General features: G+C 43.6%; 1 protein-coding gene across 6 annotated transcripts in view; it reads left to right on the top strand.

The window, feature by feature from the left end:
• Window positions 1–21,885, top strand: part of PHACTR1 (phosphatase and actin regulator 1) — a 344,608-nt gene that overhangs the window by 176,957 nt on the left and 145,766 nt on the right. Inside the window, exon 1 of one of the 6 annotated variants that reach the window (XM_068931823.1) lies at window positions 15,773–16,137. The exons of 4 other annotated variants lie outside the window; for them this stretch is intronic. In XM_068931823.1, the coding sequence (XP_068787924.1) occupies window positions 15,897–16,137 (241 nt within the window). In that variant the 5' untranslated portion in view covers window positions 15,773–15,896. Of the gene's footprint in view, window positions 1–15,772; window positions 16,138–16,557; window positions 16,842–21,885 lie in introns of those variants that run through there. One more of the 6 variants, XM_009677967.2, reaches the window with a different exon arrangement.

Genomic DNA, 21,885 nt, shown 5'->3' with positions numbered 1-21,885 from the left:
AGTGCAGGGCTCCAGGCACACACTGCTTCCCCAGGTATTGCTTCTGCTTGCCTCTTAAGCGAAGGCACTGCTTTATGGTTTCTGGCATTTTCCGCTACATAATATATTCCCTGTGAAATGTAATGGAAAGTTACTGCTGTAATTAACTCATTGATTGTTTATAACAATTGTTAATTGTACCTGGCTGGGAAGCTGGGAAGATCTCACTGCCATTAATGTGACCGGATAATTATAGATTTTTCTTCTCATATTTTTCTATGAAGCATGTTTTCTTTGTAGGAGCCTTTATTTCTGGCTGGCTAACTTTCAGTTCCCATGAATGGCAAATGCAGGCTAGCAATCAGCCCTGGGGCAGCAAATCGGATGAAGATATTTCAAACCTCAATAGCTCTGCTCCTTTAGGGATACTAGCCAAACCAAGTATTCATTTTTGTATGTAATGCATGGAGGCTACTACAAAGCTGTGTATAGAAGAGGTCTGTGCAAGAGCAAAAAGGTCTATATACCACAGGAATCACCATCTCTGGGAAGCTTCTTCTGAGTGCCAGGATATCGTTCCAGTCTTTTTAAAATAAATAAATGAATGAAAGAAAGAAAGAAAGAAAACAAATATCCTGGAAAGCCACCTTTGAGATGTTCCTTAGGCACCTTGGTATGAGAGCCTGTACACAGCCTGCCCCAGCCCACGCATATTCAGAATTTCTTTTCAATAGGCAGCACAGTTGCTGGCCATTGCCACAAATGCTGGGGAAGCTGGCAAATGTCAGGTTTTTTGTCTTTCGCTTCTCACAGCCAGTTACCAGTATGTCTGCATGGCACAACGAGTTAGCACAGTGCTTCTTTCAGATGGTGCGCGTTGTTCTGTGTAGCTGCTTCTCTTAAAGCCAGTTTGGGTCCCAGGCCTTGGGCAACGTGGCGCATGAGCAGTTTGCAGTCACTTCTTCCACAGATATTGGGGGACTTTTACATGACTGTGTCTTGCACAAGGCCTGACTGGAGCCATCACAAGAAGCGAGTGGTTCTCTTCAATTGTTTATTTTGCAGCTCTGTCTTAGACATCCAGGGAATTTGTACAAACCATTTCTGTATCTCCGTTTCCTGTCCACAAAATAGGTACCCTTTTGTCTGTCTGTAATGAGACAGAGACTCTTGCTGAGGTTTTATTGAAGTGAATAGCCTTTATATCTTCTCTGGGGCCTCCAGCAGGTGTTGTGATAGAATTATAAGTAGCAATAAGAGAAAGGAGATTTTCTTTGGAGGCTCCAAGTTTGTTTATGCAGTTTAGCTACACTTTTGATATTTGTGTATCTTGAGAGATTTTGCCATTTCAATGATGCCCTAATAATCACTCCTGTAACGAGATCGTGCTACTTAATGACTGAGTTCTGCCATCCTTGCTAGAATTGAGTAGTACTTTCTCCTGACTGTGCATCTGCAAAATAGTATTTACGTCTAAAGCAAGACATAGGAGGCATTCTTAATGCAGTATGTATTTCAAGGAAATCCAACATTCCCTTTGAATTGAACTTAGCATAAGACAGGTTGTCAGCGGTTTTCTTTAAAAATGACACCTATAGTCACTTTTTCACTTGCCCCATACTGAGCAATAGAAAAGACATTGTACAGCAATATTTGCATGTATTTGCATCCAACTTAACATGGCAGGGAAGTTTAATCCACCATTAATCTGGGCATTAACTTTATAGTAATTATTTCATAGCTTTATTGGGGAAAACAAAGCTGCTGAAGTAAGAGGTGAAACAAATTTAATAGGACGCTTTTACTATAAGAAAGTGGAATTTCCATGTGCAAAAGAAGATAGTTACCAAACAGAAATTAGTCTGGGACGTGGATTTCAGGAAGGGCCTCGAAGTATTGCAGTAAAGGAACTTATTTTTGAAGTATGAAATGTGCCTGACGTGTGTTTGGTTTTCACGGTAAATGGATTAGCAGCATAGCCTCGGAGCCGTTGCCATTCTGTGCCTTGAGATTCAGAATGCAGAGACACACTAGGCAGATTGAGCATAGGAGAAATCCTCTTTCGTTGTGTGTGTGTGTGTGTGTGTGTGTGTGTGTGTGTGTGTGTGTTTTTTTAATGAGAGAAAGTAGGAGCAGTTGCCCGTATAGGATCTTATGGCCAGAACCTGGTAATATTAGATGTTTGCCAAGAAACTGTATTCTCCAAAGATTCCTGGTTTGGCTTAGCTGAACATGCCTAATAGACAAAATGTGTTGAATGCTTGTTTAAATAACTGTTCACCAACTTACCTAGTTAGAAGTACTCCTCCAGTTTCCATTTCAATTCTGATATGAATGACTCCCTTTAAAAAGCTTAAGCAGCAACGAAGATTAACTTTCTTATACTAGTTCTGAATCTAGCCTTATATATCATAAATGAAAGTTTGCTTCAATCCAGCTCTGAGAATAAAAAAGGAGAGCAAGGTATGAATAAATTAGGCTGGATTTACAATGCTCCAGATGCTTTGCTTAGAATAAGCTTCATTGACCTGGAATATTAAAGTTCACCGGCATACTTACTGGGAGCACAGTTAATGCCTCTGGTTAGGTTTGTTTCAGGATCTTTGGTTGGTATTTCAATGTATTTCTTTTTGTGAGCATAGTGACCTACAGAGAACACTTTTAAGATTAAAATTGTAAAGCTATATTAACCATCCAGTCACAAAGCTTTGCATGGTGACTTTTTCCTGTTCTGCTTTGTTTTTAATAAACCAAATCATCCCAAGTATGTAAATCCCTTCTTTCCTGAAAATGTATTTCTTGTAAGGCTTGTGTTATCAAAAATCTGTATTAGGACTCGTGTATTTAAAGGATGTTTTCACATTTTAGAAGGCCTGTTTATTATCCAGCCTGTGCCACAGGCACCTTTTGTAGCCAAAGTTATCAGAAGGCAATACATGAAATAATGGAAAAATTACAATGTCTGTACTCATCTTTAAAATGTTAGCTTGTATTTACAACAGTAAAGCAATGTTTTGTTTGTATTGACCCCGATTACTTTTTTCTTTTGTTTTTTACCGCCCATCCTCCCAATTGGAAGTCATTCAGTTAAAAAATGTTGACAGTTATTTAGACCCATTCGACAAAAAGATATTTAGGGCAAGATTGTAGACATAATCTTTCACTTCCAATGACCCTCAGGACCATGAGGCTTCCCTACTCCCAAAAGCTGGTATTCTCTTGGCAATTGTTCATCACTATATGACACATCATCTTCTCAAACCTAGCACCACCAGCTCTGAACCTGGCGAGCTGTAACCCTTTGGATATCCTGGGGCAATGCGTTAGAAAACTGGATTTTTATAGGGGGTTCCAGTGTCATCATTAGTGTGCAGCACAAATGCGTTGTTCAGAGGAAAAGGGTGTCAATAGGCAGAATGTAAAGATAAAAGAATAGATTTATTCATTGTGTAGGCTCTTAACAATGGAACAGAACATCTGAGAGATAACATAGCAGAACACAGTGACACAGTGTTATACGTAACAATGAAGATGTTCCTTGGTTGCTTTAGCATCTCTTTTTCCCCTGAATCAAGCTGGAATTGTTCCCCCTTGCTCTTCTGTCAAAAACATCTGCTTCTCTTTGTCCTCCTCAGAGAATGGGGAGAAGGAGCAGAAAGAAATGAAAGAAAAGAGATTACCTTCTCCTGTGCCACACCAAGCTAGAATCCCTTTGTCTCATCTCCATGCCTTTTACAAAACTGTGCTCCCTCCTTTCTAGATATGGGGACACTTCCTTCCACCTCTTCCCTCAGGTGGTTAGATTAATATTACTTGAGTATACCTTAACTAGCACGTTCCTGCCTTCAAGACTGAGTTTCTTGCTTACAGGTCCTGAAGACCTTTTGCTAAACTCCATGCTTCAAACCTCTTCTTATAATCCTAACTATTTTCTCCCTGGGAAAATTGTTGGAACAAAAAATCTGGCAGTTTGGACTGCATGGTCCAGAATGGGACACTTGAGATTGACTAACCTTTCCCCTGCGCCCCTTCACATTGTTGGTTCTGTGGCGCTCATTCTAGGAACCCAAGGAAATCCATGTTAAAAAAGTTTGCAAAGTTCAGTTGTTCAACATGGTTACACTGCAGCAAATGTCTAATGCAGTCCCATTGCACAAAATCAAAGTAGAGCATGCAGCCAAATGGCATTGCCTAATAATGTGCTAGATTAAGCACTACTGTATATGGTATTTTAAATCAGTATTTTAAATCCCCCAAAAAATGAAAAATGGAGGATTCTTAATTCTGAATTGCTGGAAATTCTGGGGAAGGAGCTGAATTACAAGTTGTGACTTGCAAATCCAGGTGCTTCCCTGACACTAACCCTGTAGAAGAGGCAGAAGAACGGGGCTGACGTGCTCCCTTTTCTGAAGAGTTGTCCGTTGTGTGAAGACAATGTTGTTTATAGCTCTTGTTAGCGAGCCAGAAGCTGCTGCCTTTCCTTAGTGCTAGCTAACACGCCTTCTCTTTCTCACTCGGGGACCCATGAGTGCAGAAGCAGGCTTCCTGAAAGATGCTGATGAACAGAGTGGCTAGTTAAAGATGCCTCTTTGCTCCTCTATATGGACCGCGGTTGTGCCCCACACATGGTGTGCCATTGCTAAACGCCCAAACAGGGCAGGAAGGATGGGCTTGTAGTTGAATGTTGGTTCAAAATACAGCTCTGGCACACACTTTCTGTAAGACTTTAGAGAAGCTATGCCATCTTTCATCATATTTAAATGAAGGTGATACTTTCACAGCTGTATCTGTATCACAGTTGGATCGTAATCTTTTCAAGGCTGGGTGGTTTGAACAGTACCTTCCCGTAAGTGCAACTGTCTAGCTTCTTCCTGAAGGGCTGTAGCATGGTCATATCCCACTCAAGTATCGCAGTAAAGTGGTTAAAAGCAGTTACTAGACTAGCAACCTTAGCCACTTTGCAGTTGCAGAGTGCAGAAGTACACAGTATGGCAGGAGTTTCCTCTTGAGCTACATCTTGGTAATCTGTAGACACCCTGGAGAGCTAGACTTTGGTTCTATGCTGCCTTTGGTTGTTAGTGCAAAGACATAAAGTCAGATAAACAGTATAACATTGATTGAATGTTATAGAATCATAGAATACTTTAGGGGACTCCCCGAGTCAACTAGTCCAATCTCCTGCATAAACAAGTCTAATTAGATCAGATTGCTCAGGAACTTATCCAGTTGAGTCTTGAAAGCCTCCACGGATGGCAATTTACAACCTTCCTGGGCAAGCTGATCTGATAGTTGGAGATGAGTAATTAGTAGTCTCACTTTAAAGTTTAAACCTGTGGTGAGGAAGGGAAAATATCTTTTCATGCAAACGTGTCTATGGCAGTACAGACGTTGCAAGAAACTGCAGGCTGAGATCTCTCCTGGATCTTCTCTCAGTGTAATCTTTAAATACTGCTCTTAAACATAAAAGTATTTAGTCATTCATAATGATGTAAGGAATGTACATGTGTTTGGCCTCTTAGTGTAAACTTCGTAGCTTTAATAAAGTCCAGTCGTATTCCATAAAGTGACTGAAAGCTTCCATCTGCTATTGGCTTCATGGTGCACTTAGTGCCTTACTGGAGTCTTGAAGCTGGGATGCTTTAAGCTTAGAGGATTATTACGCTAGAGAAAACGTGAAGAAAAAGATCATTTTCTGAAGAAATGTTGCAGAATGTGTAAAATGCTGTTTCTGAAGAATGTCTGTAGAAATATTTACTTGGAGTGCATGGCACACTGCAGACCTGAGCTCTGCTGGGGCCCCTTGGAATTTCTGTAAGACGAAGAACAGATAGTAATAAAAAAGATCTGCAATGGATATTGCCAGTATTTTTATGCATTTCCTCCACTGTGAATGAAATGCATATTGTACTGCAGACTTTATACTTCAGCCCTCTAGCACATATTCTTATTTTCTTCAGACCTTTAGTAAAAGCAAAATCTTGCTTATTGTGCTACTCCCATCTTTGGTCACCTGGAGACCTAAGCTTTGACAGAGAAGCACTAGGACCACTGTTGGATCGTGCACTGTTGGAGCAGCTGGATTTGTAAAATCTCAGAGAAATAAACAACAAATGTTAGGAGTCACTTTTCATTTCTTATGAATAATTTACACATCGGTTGTAGTGATACATTATGAAAATGTATCGATGAGAAAGCCGATTAAGATTTAAGCTATGGTATTTGTTAATGCTTCCTTCTTTTATAAAAGACCTTAAAAAAATTACTGAAATCCAGTCTGGATCTTCAGACTTTATAATTACCCAATGGGCAGATGTTAAAGAGCTCAGCAAATTGTGCTTTAAAATATGTCCCAGGATTTCAGCAAGGACTGATTATACAGCTGTTTCTTCAGATCCTTTAGTGTACTCCAGCTTCTTTTGTTGATTGCTATTCAGGGTTTTAGACAAGCAAACAATACTTAGTATTCCTTTTGTCAGAAAGATCTAGTGATGGCACATGTATTGTCTGTTGGTGTTCTAGAGGACTAGCCTGGTTGTGTTGAACTCTGGGGATGGTATGGGAATGATGATATGGGACTGATGCAAAGCCAGACTTTTCCATATATGCCTTGTGCTTCATACAAATCCACAGTGAGATTACAAACAGCAATGAAGAGGTAGGAATCTGACACTGAAAAATGACTAGTCTGCAATAAAGATAATAAGAGGATAAAAAGAGAAGAGAAAGAACCCTTTTTTGCTGCTTTTCTTTGGAGAAAGTGAAAGGCTCCTCATGCAGATTTCTGTGCTGTTCAGAGGAGCCTGTGCTTATGCTGAAGGAGGACAAGATCGAAAAAGATGCTCATTATATTGTCAGAAGCTTTTTGCTTCATTTCGGTACTGTGAGCTGCTAGCTCCCTGGGAGATATGTATAGAAACTGCATGCTATTTCTAGGGATTTGTTTTGTCCTTTTTTCTAATTTGAGAAAAATGTGAGTGCTTATTGAAGAGAGGAGATTGACAGTGTGTGCTGCTGTCAGGCACAGTAGAGGCAGATGCTTATGAAAGCTTCCACCTACAGCTTTGCCAGCGTACCTTAAATCTTTCTTTGCAGCTGCCCTGGTATTCCCGATTCCCACACTGTTCATATATAATTGCAAAGCGCTTTTCAGTGTTGGGGAAGCCTTAGAAGGTTGGAAGGGTCTGTCAGTTCAAAGGCACCCTGAAAGTTTGAATGTCTCTTCGCAGCTTTTCTAATCTTCTCTCATTTCCTCCTCTTGCCTTTCTGTGCATTCTCTTCCTACTAAATCTTACTTCCATTCACCTCCTGCGCCCTTCTGAATCTCTACCTACCTCCTCATTTGAATTTCCCTTCATCTGTACCTCTGTCAGACCTCACAAACATTTAGCTTGCTCTCTCACCTCAGCCTCTTATCCTCCATTTGGGCTTATTTAGAGTTTGACTTTACTGGGCTCACTGTCTGGATTTCTTCACACGTATGTCTTTGGAAGCTTTTCTATTTTATAACTTTCTCAGTTTGCCTCAAATGCAACTGCACCAGAAACTGCAGAAACCATAGTGAGCATTTAAAGTGAAATGAAAACTCATTAGAGCTTGGTGGCTGACCAAGTGGCCCACAAGAGACATGGCAAGTCCCAGGCCATTGGCCTTGAAAGCTTGGAAACATAGGAAAGAGTGTAAAACTATGTTATGACAAATTAGTTCTTTGGGGCCAGGTCTAGAAAAGTTATTCTTCTCCATATGCCTTTTTTTTTTTGTGAAAGTACCCCCTAAACAAATGTGCTTCATGCCCAGTCATATTGCTGACAAGTAAACCGTTTGAACTATGAGCAAGTAACTTAATATGATTCATTTATAAAGGCAAAAAATCTAGTCATCCCTATTATATTCCGATTATAACTTTGTTTGCTATAGGCTGGTAATCTCAGTAGCCAGTAGAGAGTTTCTGAGATAATAGTTATCCATTTAATTGCTTTGCAATAATTCTTTTGGTTTGTCTAGCAATTTTGAGCTTTATGCTTGTTTATTTTGCATGTATTACTTCATCAGAGATTCCTGCAGGCTGATCTGTTGCCATAATTTTGGCCTGAGAAGTGACAATGAAAATAGGGATTAGCAGCAGGGATTGCTAGTCTGCCTATATATTTCAGGAAGCCATGCTTCTTGATATCATCAGGAATTAATTTGATTAGTCAGGTAGATGCGGGGGCAATTTGTGCTGAGAGCAATGCTTGTGCAAGCTGATTGACTTCATTACAGTTGCCTGTGATGGAAAGTTCAGTTTGACCTATTTTCTTAAATTTTCCTTCTAGCCAGATGACTTAGAACTTTCTGAAGACAGGGTAGACAGAGCACTGTGTATAGCTCAATCCTTAAGTGCCTGTGAGAGGGAAAGGAAAGTCTTAGGCCTTTGGGATTTTGTGATGCTAATGTCTATCCAACACACCGTAAAGGGGATAGAATTTCAGGATATGCCAAGTAGCAGATCTAGAAAGACTGAGTTTTTCTCAAGTGCCTGAAGATGATCACCTAAGATTTTTAGGTGTTAGTAATATCAAATAGCTTTTTTTTCCTCGACAGTGTTTCTTTAACTCCCACCTTGAGATGTATGCAATTCTTAAAAAATGAAAGAAATAGCAAGAAAACAATAGTGACATCCTAAAAGGTGATGATGATGACTGGCTTTAATGGGCTTTCTTTGCATGCCTCTGGAGTCTCTAGCAAGGGTTTTTCTGAGCAGTCAGTTTGTAATACACAAAAAGCCCAATGAATGCCACCAAGTTTCAAGTTTCTCCATTGCATATTGTAAATTCATGACTTCTGCTGTGTTTTCGATGTTACTTTAAGTAAGTCAAACATTTTATTTTGTTTAAATTAATAGGCTTGTTATGCAACAATGTAATGCACATCTCTGGCATCCTCCTACTGGCCTGTCTGCTTTGTTTTTCAGATGTAGTTTTACTTAGAGCCAACAAAAACACATGTACCAGATTTCTGTATCCATAGGAAAAGGCATAAAACTAAATCATGATATAGGAGCAGTTCTGCCTGTTTACCACAAAGAGCTGGCCCACACTTGGCTTTCATTTACTCCAGGGGTCTGGACTACTCATGTGGACCCTCTCCCTTCCTTTTTCATGGCTAGGAGCATTTCTAACCAGAATAAATCACATTCATTTTTTTCCCCCAGGGGCTCGGTAGACATATGCATGCATGCACACAGACACGCTCTGTCTTCTCCCCTCACTGAGCCTTTTTTACTTTCTGTGGGGCAGCCAGATACCTTCCTGTGGGTTTGTTTTTGTGGTCTCTCTCTCTCCTGCCCCTTGCCCCCTTTTTTTTCTTCTCAATTTTCTGCTCTTATCTGTAAGGAGGGTCTGGTTTTGGTGGGAGCAAAGCAGGACATGCAGAGCTATTTATGAGCAGAAAGAAAAAGTTATTTGGCAGGGTAAAAAAGATCCACAGCGTGTACCGAACTTTGTATTCTTTCAGGGTCGAGCAGAAAGTAACTATCCAGGAAGCTGTGGCATGTCCTAGTCACCAGTGCTATTATGTTTTGGTGTGTGTTTATGATGTACAGCCACGTGAATTTCTAAATTGGCCAGGCAGAACTTGATTCAGATTTCTTCTCACTTTCAAACCTGTAATTGGACTGAGGTTTTTGGAACTATTTCTTGTTAACTTTGGGGTTGCAGCTACATCTAAACTGAGGGTGCAGGAGTGCTCTTGGGTCCAAATTCATGCCCGTGGGCATCTCTTGTCTACGGCAGGCTAAAAGTGATGTATCCCTCTGGAAACCCAGCAATGCAGGAGATGCAAAGTGCTCCAAACAGACCACTGAAATCCCGGGGCATGCTGCTTTGCGTACATGCTGATTGGTTTAAATACAACCACTGACATCTAAATCAGGCACAAAAATACAGGGTGGATTTACTGAGATGGGAGCTATTGACCTTGCTAGCACCGTTGTGACTGATTGCTTTAGTGCTAAGACTTCTTTGTGACTATCCTAGGGTTAGAACTTTACCTATAATTTCAGTGTAACAATTTTCTCTTCCTTTGAGTGTGATCTAATGCTAATAAATGCCCTGCCATTTTACAAATCCAGCCTCCACATTGGTTCATTGCTTCTGTTTACCCTTGGCTCTATCAAGCCTTTGTACATTAATTCCGCATATATGTTTCGGGGAGGTTGTATGTGTACTGTTCAGCATTCAAATGGCAGCTCAGCAACTTTCTGCCTCTTTGCTGGGTAAGATGACATATACATCTTCGTTTTTATCCTTAGAAGACCTTTACCATCAGCAGTTCTTCATGCTTGCAGCAAACAGGTGTTTCTAAGCTTATTCTTTTTTTGTATGTGTAACCTTTTCTGTTCATTTTTATCACACCGTATGGTGTCACACTGAAATAAAACAGGGTTTCTGCTAAATAAGGAGAGGACTCCTTCATGGCAAAGTGTGTGTGCATAGAAAGTGGAGAGCCCCACAAGAAGAGCAAGAATGAGCCACATGTTTCTTCAGCAGCATCGCTGAGCGTAGGGAGGCCAAGAAAGGACACTCTCTTTCCTTTCTTCTCCCTTCCGTTTGTTTTTGTTTCTGCAGCACTCATCACCTGGCTCTCTTGGGCTCGTGACTGCGAGGAGTAGCTAGGATTGTTGCTTAGGAATGTGTTTATAGCTGCAGAACTGAAAAGGTCATCTTCTATTTTGGCCTGCAGGAGTCTCAGGCTGATTCTCTCTCCTCCTGGTCCTCCAGGTTTTGCTGATGCTCCATGTAGTAAGCAAAAATACACAGAAATACTGTCAGCACCCTGAGCCCTTGTTACAGACCAGTGTCCTGCTATACTAATTGCGCGACAAACATAAAATACAAGTGCCTTATGTATCCAGTTTTGAGCTGTGGCTTTTATATAGAAGGTTTCTCCACTGGGCAACTAACTCTTTTTGCAGACGTCAGCTGTCTTGAGGTGGCTTTTGGGTCTTTTCTCCGCAGGGAATAGAAGTTGCTGCCAAGTGGGGCATTGTATTAGGGGCTGATTCCCCTTTTATTGTCAGTGGATCAGATCGTACATATTTTCCTCTTTATTCCAAGTTGTTCAGTGTGTTTCAGTAGTGCAACATAGATGTATGCATTAATCACCAGAGCAGCTGGTAATTAGCTAATTTTTTTTTCTTTTTTATTCTCTCTGGGATTCATAGTACAGTGGGCAGAGGAAATAGGAAGGAAAGGGAAATACTTAGAAAAAATTGCCAAGTACAAGGGCATTTCTGCAAAAACATCAATGTCTGCATAGACTGTAAAACAAGTGAATCGCAGGGTTTCGGCTAGAAAGACTAAAACGCTGGGAGAAAGTGATCCTGCCTTGTTAGACATGTATCTGTCCAACGTTTTAATGTGCAGCCACCAGAACAGCTTCATTGTGTTAGCTGCAGCTTTTTTCAGGGATCCAGTGTAACACTCCAAGGCAGTCTTTGGTATTGCCTTGGTGGTGCAAGGGAAATGCAGCGGAGAGGCTCCCACACAGTCTGTGATGTACCCCATTTGCACTGGATGCAAGAAGGGGGATGCCCAGCATTGAGGTTGGGTGTTTGTGCAGTGTCACAGCCCCGAGGAAGGAGTATAATCTTCTTTTCCGTGCCCCTTAGTGGTGTGGAGGATGCAGCCAAATGCTTGCCTGCTTTTGCCTGCCTGGTCTCATCATCTCTCTCTGCTTTTACACAGATTGCTTGAGGGCACAGTTACCCAAAAAAGACTCTCAGCCAGGTGATTTGGGGAAGGAGGAGAGGCATGTTCCAGAGGAAAAGATGGAAAGACAGACTGGAGCCTCAACGATTTTATTTTATTTTTAGATGTGAGTCTGTATCTCAGTAGCCATGTTTTTAAAGGGGATGCTGCTTTGTTCTCCTCTTAAATGACAGTGGTATTTTTCTTGTGGGAAAGGCTAGGGTGGGTGGCACTGAGGGTACCAATAGTTTCCGAAGGTTATACAAGAAGTGAACGTTAGGACTGGGAATAGAACCCAAATTTATTTACCAGCAGATAACCAACTGTCCATAAACCTCCTCATGGATTTTGGTGTCTACAGTGCAATAAAATTGTGCCAGGGTTTGCAGCCACGTAATGAAGCAGTGAACAGAAAGGGTTACTGTGTTTTTTGGACTTAACTTGGTTTGTCTTGTTTTTAAAGATATTTCCTGCAGGAATACTGTAGTATGTTCATCTTACATTATTTGTCCTGGAACTGATCAGCAGCGGCAGCTTTCTCCATAATTGCACTGATCATAATTAAGCATATTTTTGTCTTATGAGCTGTGACAAATTCAGACTCTATATAAGGCAGCTCTTAGGAGCGAAGGCAGTTTGCATGTTGTAGTGAAGTGCATATTACAAGAGACATACTAGCAGATGGCTTCACGTCTTGTTTGTATCCAAGTACCTAGCACCTGCAAGCAAAAGTGCGCCAGCCTTCCTCCTTGGTAATTTTGGGTTCATATCCAAACAGAATCTGTGTTACCCTTTGGGCAAGTTATTTAATTTCCAAACTTCCTCAAATGTGGCAGAACAGCTGGGTTTCTACAGTCTACCGAGATCCACTTGCAAAAGCTCTGTCCACTCCAGCAATGTTTTGGTGGTTCTTCACAGTGCCAAATACATCTGAAGCTGGGTCAAGCCACTGAAGAGCTTTAGGTCTGAGCTGTAGGAATAGCTACGCTGAGAGTCTCACGCGAGTCTCTGCCTCAGAAGGAGGCTGTTCCAGCTTCCACTACTCCTGTCCCTCTCTAAAGGCTGTTTGGGTTTGGGAGATAACTGAGTGGCTGAAAAATGCAGGGTTTTGCATACCCAAGCTGTTTTCAAGTCTGAGTTGAATTTCACAGTTTTAGATACAAAAGAATTGGAAGGGAAAGGATAAACAGTGTTCCAAAAAAATCCGGTGAAACAAAAGCTTACATTTAGAATGAACCACTTGGACTAAGCTTGATAGAATTTGTTTTTCCTGTTTCCCTCTCGTTTTGCTATAAATAGTAGATATTTGTATTTGAACAGTCTTTGTTAGTGCTCCCTTTCTGTGGTATACAGACACCTTCAGAGCACTTTGCAATATCTTTCTATGAATTCGTCTGAACAACAGAAGCATCGTCATCATTGTCCTTTAGCCAAGGAGTTGAGATATCAAGACAGTGCAAGAAATTTGTCCAAGGTTATGGAGGATGTCTGCAAAAGATTGACCTGACCCAGTTGTTGGGTTGTTTTGTTTGGTTGGTTGGTTGGTTGGTTTTGTTTTGTTTTTGATGTCCTAAGCCTTACCCAGTTCCTTAACTACTGCCCTACTGCACTAGCCCTCCTAAAAGCTCTGCTGACGTATCACTCTTGTTTCCCTTCCTAAAACAGCTGAGGTGCAGCCACCCCAGTACTGCCCAATACTGCCCACAGTATTCTAGTCCTAATTTTATCTAATATTTCACTAGCATCTGTATCTCCCAAATTTAGGGAAGTTCACATTTGAATGTGCTTTCCTTTCCTGACCCATTCTACAATGTAGTGATGCTGGACACTGGTGATAGACAGCACTGAGCTCTAAGGAAGTTCAGAAGGTCGACTATGGCCATCTTTTCTGCTTACCTAATTATTTTCTGAATCACTGCCAACCGAAGGTGTTCTCAAAGACAGTGAGTACATTAGAGGAAAATCCACTGTGAGCGTCTGAACTCCTATATGACTGTCAAGGGATCAAATTATTCTCAGTTTTCACGTTCCAAGCGTGTAGTAATGTAGTAAACATTGTCTCAGCATCAGGCATCTGAAGGGACAGGCTTTCAGTGCATTAACTCTTAACTACACTATGCACATTTTAGGAAATCATCTACTTGTTCCTGCATAATCCTACATTCCCCCTTTCCTAAGACTTCTACTGAAACTGGTGAGAAAATAGGACAAGCAACATATTCAAAATTAAGACCTCTAAGGTGCTTAGCCTGAGGTGTCTGACCCTGTTCAACGCAAACCCATATACAGTGCAATGTGCAGGAGGCTTTGCATGGCTTAATAAATGGCACAGTTCTGTTGAGAGTATGCTTCCGCCTATATTTCAGTGAGATCTAGCAGCACCTCGTCTGATTTGTGAACAGTGCTGAGAAAAATAAAGCCTTGCCGTATGTGACATCTCAGGGTTTCAACTCCCAGTAGTGCCAGGTGAGAAGTCAGACCTGCATCAGAATGACGTCGAACAAGTAGGTCAGCAGTTTCAGTGCGTGCATCTTCTGTGTGTGTGTGTGCATGTCTGAGGAAAAGGTGGAAAATCATGGGACTGAATCTTTAAGTTTCTGTTCCATCTTTGCTTAGGCTAACATCTCTCTGTTTCATGTGCAGCTGCAGTGATTCAGGCCCTTTTGGCTTATCCTTGTTGTAAAACATGTGGCACCAAGATGTGAAAATGGTAAAGAACTGCAGAAATACTTGATTTTGTCTAACAGTGGATAAGGATTTTGGCTAAAAGTAAGGAGAATGGTATTATTCCCTACCGTGTTTTGCCTGCCCCAGTTGCACTCTATCTCCTTAGTGCCTGCCAACCAGACAGCTCACTGAAAATTTAAAGAAACAACACTCACGCTACTGTAAGAGCCACCACTCTAGCTGCGGTTATCGTCTTCTCTTCAGGCTATCTCTCCACCTTTCCTTCCCAATGCCTGTGAGAACCGAGCATCCCCCATCCTTCCTCCTCCTGCTCTCCCCTGTCCCTGTGTCCGCGTGCAGTGTCATGGGCACTGCTGCAGCAGGTCAGGCCGCTTGGTATTTTTACTGCCCTGTGAAAAGAGACAGCACATTTCGGGGCAGCTAGGCAGCAAGGGACGGACGGAGCATCTGATCCGAGAGCGTAGTTCCCTTGGGGTTTGGGAGCTTTGAGAGCACACTGCCCAGACCGTGGGCATCCCGGGACGACGCGCCTGCTCCTCGGAGCAGCTGCGTTTTGGGCAGGAGGCGAGGGAGACGAAGAAGAGGGTGCTCATCCCCCAGACGAGCGGTCTGAGCAAAGGCAAACTGTCTGCGCTTCTCGGGGAGCCGCTGGCCAGCCTTAGCCTGGGGAGAGCAATCCCGCTCTAGCTCGTGCCGCCAGTCAGCGCCAGGCGCTGTCGGTGGCAGTGGCTACGAGGCCTGCGCGCGCGGGCAGGGTGGGCAGCGCCTCCGCCCTTGGCAGGAAGCGCAGAGAGGGCGAAAAAGCCCCAAGGAGGAGCGGGAGCGGAGCGCGCGAGGGGCAGCCGGCCGTGCTGGGGGCCAGAGCGCAGAGGCCTGCCGTCGGCAGAGCCCAGGCACGCGCGGCGGAGGGGAAGGCGGCCCGGCACCGCTCTGCCGGCTCGTTCTCCTCTGCGCGTGAAATATTAATCGCCGCAGAAGAGGCTCGCAAAGGCGATGGATGTCGTGTTCACGGGGCGAGGGGATCGCGGCTCGTCCTGCGAGAGGAGCACGGCGCGGGCCATCCCGGAGGGCTGCACAACCCGCCTCGGTGCTCTCGCGGGTTTGGGGGCTTTTGCCAGAAAAGGGGGGAGGGAATGGGAGCAGAGGGGGAGGAGGGGAAGCCTGAGGTGGGGGGCAAAGGGGGCAAGCGTGAGAGCAAGCGACGGCAGGCTCTGCGCTGCGGGGACGGGTGCAGCGGGCAAGGCAGCCAAAATCGGCATCGCACCCCGGTTTGCTCAGCGTCGGTGGCCAGGGCGGAGGCTCGGCGGGGGCGCGGGGCCGCGCTGGGCGTCCTGCAGGCCGACCCCGCCGGGCTGGCGAAGGCGGCGGGTCACGGAGGGCAGCCGGGCTCAGGCAGCGCCACCGCCGCCGCCGCCTGCCGTCGCCTGCCGCCTCCCCCGGCCCTCCCCTTCGCCCCGGTCGGTCGTGCGTGCGGCAGATAAGCGCCGAGGCGAGCGGGAGCGGATGGCGGCCGGCGCGGGCGCCGGGCAGCCCGGGATGCTCGCGTCTTCGGGCTGCGGGCAGGGCTCGGTTTCGGGCGCGAGCGGAGAGAAGCCTAAAAAGAAAGCTTTCCGTCTCGTGAGGATGAAGCCGCTGAAGGAGCCCGCCGCTAACAGCAACGTCTCCTTCGTGATACACTGTCACATAGGCAAGGAGATCAAACACATCTGCAGCAACTGCAGTCGCGGGGAGGAAGCCCGTGACGGTGAGTGCTGGGATGCTGGGGGTGTAAGAGAGCGCAGGGGTGCGCGCCTGCCGGCATGGGGGGCTGGGGGGGTGCGTGTCTGTGTGTGTGTGTGCGTGTGTGTGTGCGCGCACACCCGGCTGCGCGCCTGCCGCAGGCTCCGACGCCGGGCTTCGCCCCTCCGCACATCCCAGGGAAGCTGGGAAGGGAGCGCGGGATGAAGGCGCTGGGCATCGGTTCAGGGCGCCGAGCCCAGAGGTGCCAAGAGGGACAGGTCCCCTAATTTGCCACAGAAGCTTGGTGCGAACAGTTAAGGAAACAACTCTTTTTCTTTTTTTTTCCTTCTCCCCTCCCCTTCTCTCGTTTTTCCCCTAGTTGCTATAGAAATTGCTGTGTGTATTGATTGTGTTTTGCTAGCGTTCCTGTGCATTTTAAGTCAGGGTGTCTGCCTTGCCACATCAACTTTTTCCTCGTCGTGCTGCAGCAGAGTTTGCTTGACTCCACTCCGTATTTGGGAGGACTGGTGTACGGGGAGTCCAGCTAGCGTGATTTTCACCGTGCTGTCACGCGCACGGGGGGAACTGTGTTTTTATTGAAATTAATATAGTGTTCTTCGTCGTCAGACAACTGTTTTCATCCCCTCCCCCTCTCCTTTTGGGACTGAGCAAAACCTCCAAAGGGTATTCAGAGAGTGAAGGTATAATCAATCACAGGGCTTGCTACAGGTAAGTATATGCTTCCTATGGTTTTGTAAATGCAAATGTTTTGAAGAGAACAATGACAAATTGCTTGTGTTTTGCCAAAGTGAGCAATTAGGAGGAGCTGACAACTAAAAGAAGTGTAAAACCATTCTGGCAAAAAACAGCCTCACAGATGTTACCCCACGGTCTTGTTCAACCTTGTATTACTTCGTTTTGCTATGTGGTTTTACATTTTACCTCAGGTTTGAAGGGACTTGACTTAGAACTCCCTTTTAACTGATATAGGAGGCAGCTCTCATTTTCTGAAGGTCAGGGAAAGGTTTTATTTATGGTAAGCGCGACTATGAAATTGTTGTTGTCTGAGCTGAGGGTTCTCGGTAGTTGCAGGCACTTCACTTTGCAGCTTTTGATGCTGAGGCTGATTCGTATTATTTTTTAATTAACCAGTGCTGGCTTAGTTTCTTCTGTGCAGAAGAGCAAAATATTCTTTGGGATCAGACGGTCCTTTGTCAGCCATAGGTCTGCAGTTTAATGAAGTAACTATGGGTTTTCTCATGTCCCTTCAGAATTAGAGTCCTGCTAGTGTAATTATAGTTTTCTTTGATTAAACTGCAGCTAAAGCTGAGCAGAATTGCTTCAGTGTAAAGGGTGGAGATAAGCTGAGAAGCCTGGAAACCCACAGTGGGTTAAGCACTCTTGCTGCTTATGCCAATACAGCTGAGGGAAGGATTTGATGAACGCTATACAAAAATGTTGAGTGTTTTCTTTCTTCCTGCGTGCTGCTGGTGACAGCAAGCCCCACAGATATTGAATGAAGGGATATGCGCAGCAGCAGGTACTTTACACTATTAGCATGGTTTATTTATCCTTAAAAGAAATTAAGCCACTTGTTAAAAATATGCTTTCCTAGATTAATTGAATTGACCTGAAACTTGATTGCATCAACATCTTTTGCTGTTTGCTTGCAACCTTGTACTTTAAATCTTATCATAGCAAGAAAAGAACACTGCTTCCCTCCCTTTTAATGTGCATGTGTGTATGCAGTATATTTATGAATGTGTAACTTCAATTACTTGTATTTCTAAGCAGACTAATAGCTACACATCAAAGTACTTGGCTTCCTTTTAAGTTGGATTGTTTAGCTTCAAACTGTTAGATACCCTGAGAAGGGTATGTCTCTTGACAGGAGATAATCTAACAACCCTAGAAAAGCAAAGAATAGGGCATAGAGACTTCCAGCCAACAGACTGCCAGAGCATCCCATTATTCCCCTTTCACCCCTTAATACCGTGGGGTAGCAGTTCCACCTCATGCAAGTAATTTTTTGTGGTCGTCATTTGAAAAAGACACAATAGTGGTATAACCTTTAATTCTTTCTTTGCTGTCAGCACAGGCAGCTATAAGTTTCTTAGAGAATGCTAGAAAGTAATGAAACTGTAGTCCCAGCTATGCTGGCTGAGCATGTTCGCTGGCTTGACTGATATATTATTCAGGATTGAAAAATGCCAGTATTTCCATTAGTTAATACCAAATCTAGACCTTCTGGGGTTTGGAGGGAAAGGATTTTATAATGAACTGCAATTGTCCCATGATCATAATATCAGTAGGAAAGATAAAGGCATAGCAAGTACCTTTAAAGATGAAAGGTAACAGGTAGAAATCTGTAAGCAGCCCAGATACAGAGAAGTCTGTTTTATTTAATGTGTTCAAAGGCTGAACACTGAATGCAAACCTCCTCAGCCTCTTGCAGAAATCTGAGCCTGGGTCTGAATCATGGTGTAGACACGTCAATTCTTTACTGTGGTTAGAGAAAACAGTAGAAGTTTCAACACCCCCAGAAGTGATCTGAGAGAAAGAGAGAGATTTGGAGCAAGTGAACTGGGATACTTATCGATTTTTATGCAAAGACTCTGACAAGAAAAATTAAGTGGAGAACAGCTATCTAAAGGTGTATTGAAAGAGGGTCTGCACAGAGAAAGGTGCTTTTCATTACAGTGACAGATTAAAACTCCAGAGTTCTCAGTTCCATTCCCACCTCTGCAAAGGAGCCCTGCAAGGCTTTGGACAAGTTTGTGGGCATCTCAAGAGGTCTGTGCATCCTCACAGTGGCAGTTAGAAGAGCACCCAAAGAGAGGACCAGTTAGCACTTCCTGTAATGGAAGTACACATCATTTTCCACTGTGGACCACCCTACCCTGCCTGCCAAACCCATATATATTTGTATATATCAGGAGTGGTCTTGCAGGCCTGAAACTGTTCTAGTGAACCCAGAAGTACTGGGTGGGCATCCTGTGACCTGAGCAACTATTTTAATTCATTTGTTGGAACTATGTACAGAGACCAAGATTCATCCCTTATAGCATAGGCAAGTGACTTGCCATTGAAATAATGCCCTCCAGCTCCAGTTATGACTCCTGCTTCCTAGTCATGATCTTACTACGTGTGTTCTTATTGTACTACTGCGCTGGCAAGACTGGAGAAGGAAAATCCATGTTTTTAAGAGGGAGCTCATTCTAATCCACTAGCTGATCTGGCAAAAGGCATGACTAGGAGAATAGCAGAAGAGACAGAAGTGTAACCTAAGGAAAAGATGGGAGGGAGGTGCTGAGTTGTACAATCTCATGTAAGGAAGGGCCTGTAATCTGGAGAGAAGTTAGTGAAGGAATTTGTACATATAGGTGGACTCACTGAAGTAAGGGTAAAGGGGATTGATGCTGATGCAATGTTTTGATGAGGTAGAAAAAGAGCAGTGAGAAGCCCAGAGAAGGGCGGGAGGTTACAGTAATGCAGATGAAAGCGGGAGATGTTGTAGCCATCATACAGAAGGGAAAGGATGCATTTAATGCTATGTTAGTTGGCAAACAGCAGAAGAGAGGGGTGCAAAAAGCAACAATATTGAGATTCTGGATGACAGAATAGCAAAAAGATGTTGAAAATGGCAAAGAAAGAATGAGACTGTGAGGGAAAATGAGGTGCTTGGTTTCATCCTGTGAAGTTTGGGTGACCCAGGACATCCAGGACAATGTCAGGGAGGCAATCAGACATGGTAGACCAAACAGAGGGAGCGGTCAAGTGTGGAAAGGTGTGAGTCACCGCAAGGAATAAAAGAGCCACAGAAGAGCAATCAGGACAGAGCGCTGAATTCCGCCAAAGGTGTGCAGGGTGGTAAATGCTGGGAGAAACAGGGTAGTATAAAGTTACAAAAGTCCCCCAAAAAGACAGACAGAAAGTGGGGCGACAACAGCAGTTGGAGATATTTTGAAAGTGCCAAAAATGTGAAGGGGAATGCCACTACCTTCTGAATTTGGACATGAGAAAGTGGCTGATAACCTAGGAGAGAACAGGAAACAGAGCTACAAGACATCCCGGCGTGCTGGGATGGCACGATGCTGAACGTCTCCTGGTACGTACAGAGCACTTCCAGACATACTGATTGCAGTGGTGTCAGGGGAGGGTGGTGGTATTACTGGGTCATAGTCGGTGATGCACTTGATGAGCAAGGGAACGGTAATTAGAGGGAATTAGTAAATAGAGAAGAGATTGGCTGAGTTTTATTTAATGTGTTCAGAGGCTGAACACTGAATGCAGATCTCCTCAGCCTCTTGCAGAAATCTGAGCCTGGGTCTGAATCATGGTGTAGACACGTCAATTCTTTACTGTGGTTAGAGAAAACAGTAGAAGTTTCAACACCCCCAGAAGTGATCTGAGAGAAAGAGAGAGATTTGGAGCAAGTGAACTGGGATACTTATCGATTTTTATGCAAAGACTCTGACAAGAAAAATTAAGTGGAGAACAGCTATCTAAAGGTGTATTGAAAGAGGGTCTGCACAGAGAAAGGTGCTTTTCATTACAGTGACAGATTAAAACTCCAGAGTTCTCAGTTCCATTCCCACCTCTGCAAAGGAGCCCTGCAAGGCTTTGGACAAGTCTGTCTTTGTGTCGCTCGGTACCTAAGTTTCGTATCTGTAAAATGGAGATAATAGGATTTCCTTTCACCTGCTTGCTGATCTATAAATAGACTATGAGTCCTTTACAGAAAAAAAGGACTGTCTCTTGCTGTTTGCATTCCTAGCACCTCGAACGGTGGGGCTGCGGTCTTATTGGGTCTCTAGGTACAAGTGTAGTAGAAATATAAATAATATTAAGAATAAATGTACCCTGAAGGTTTCATCCAGAACTCATATCCAGTCTGCCTGTCACATACTCTTATACTTTAGTTTTTGCTATTTGAGCGTAGATGATCGATTATCTTATATATGTATGAAAAACAGAGTGGACTGAGATACTGCCACTGCAGGAACTCCAGCATTCCTTTTTCTGCTGTCATCCTTTTTCCAGAGCCTCCAGATAAACATCGTTTCAAAATGGAAAGGTGTTTTTTGTGGCTCCCGCCTGGCATTGAAGACTCTTGCTTCTGTTGTATTTTTCAGCTGGGAACTTCTGAGAACATTGGCTTTATCATCACTTAGGAGACTGTCTCCGAGGTGATTTTTTTTGCTACCCACAAAAGTTAATTATTAAATGAAATAGTTATCTTCTAGGCAGACCACAAGCCCTGCAAGAGCTATGTATAAAAATAAGTTTTTCTTCACTAATTCTCACAGTATTTCAAGCAGTGGCTGCTCTTCCATTACCATCTCCAGAGTGAGCACAGTATGTGGCTATGAGGCATTGCAGTCATTTACAGTTGTACCTGTTCAAAATCCTAAAATATTTTGGAGAAAAAAAAATTAGACTACACAGAACGGAAAAGTAGAAAAAAAGCCAGCACACCTGATCCTGCTGTGAGGCGTAGGAAGCAGAAAAACACACTTGATGTTTCAACAGGCAATATAATTATGCAATGTGTGGCTTTAGTCTCTGAGGAATAGTTACCTTAAAAAAAGAAAAAAAAGGCATAGGCAAACACTGCAGAGTGAAATATGTTTCCTTGACAGTGCAGGTCATAATATAAACCTATTTTATTTTTGTCACTTGAGGTCTATAGTATTTGATATTTGGGTGAATATGATGGCATGCTAGGGAAAGTTGATGAGGTCGCGCAAAGATATCCTGCATCCCAAACAGG

The sequence above is a fragment of the Struthio camelus genome, chromosome 2 (genome assembly GCF_040807025.1).
Source record: "Struthio camelus isolate bStrCam1 chromosome 2, bStrCam1.hap1, whole genome shotgun sequence".
Classification (NCBI taxonomy): domain Eukaryota; kingdom Metazoa; phylum Chordata; class Aves; order Struthioniformes; family Struthionidae; genus Struthio; species Struthio camelus.
Note: the sequence above shows the minus strand (reverse complement) of the source record. Positions and strands in the feature narration are given on the sequence as shown.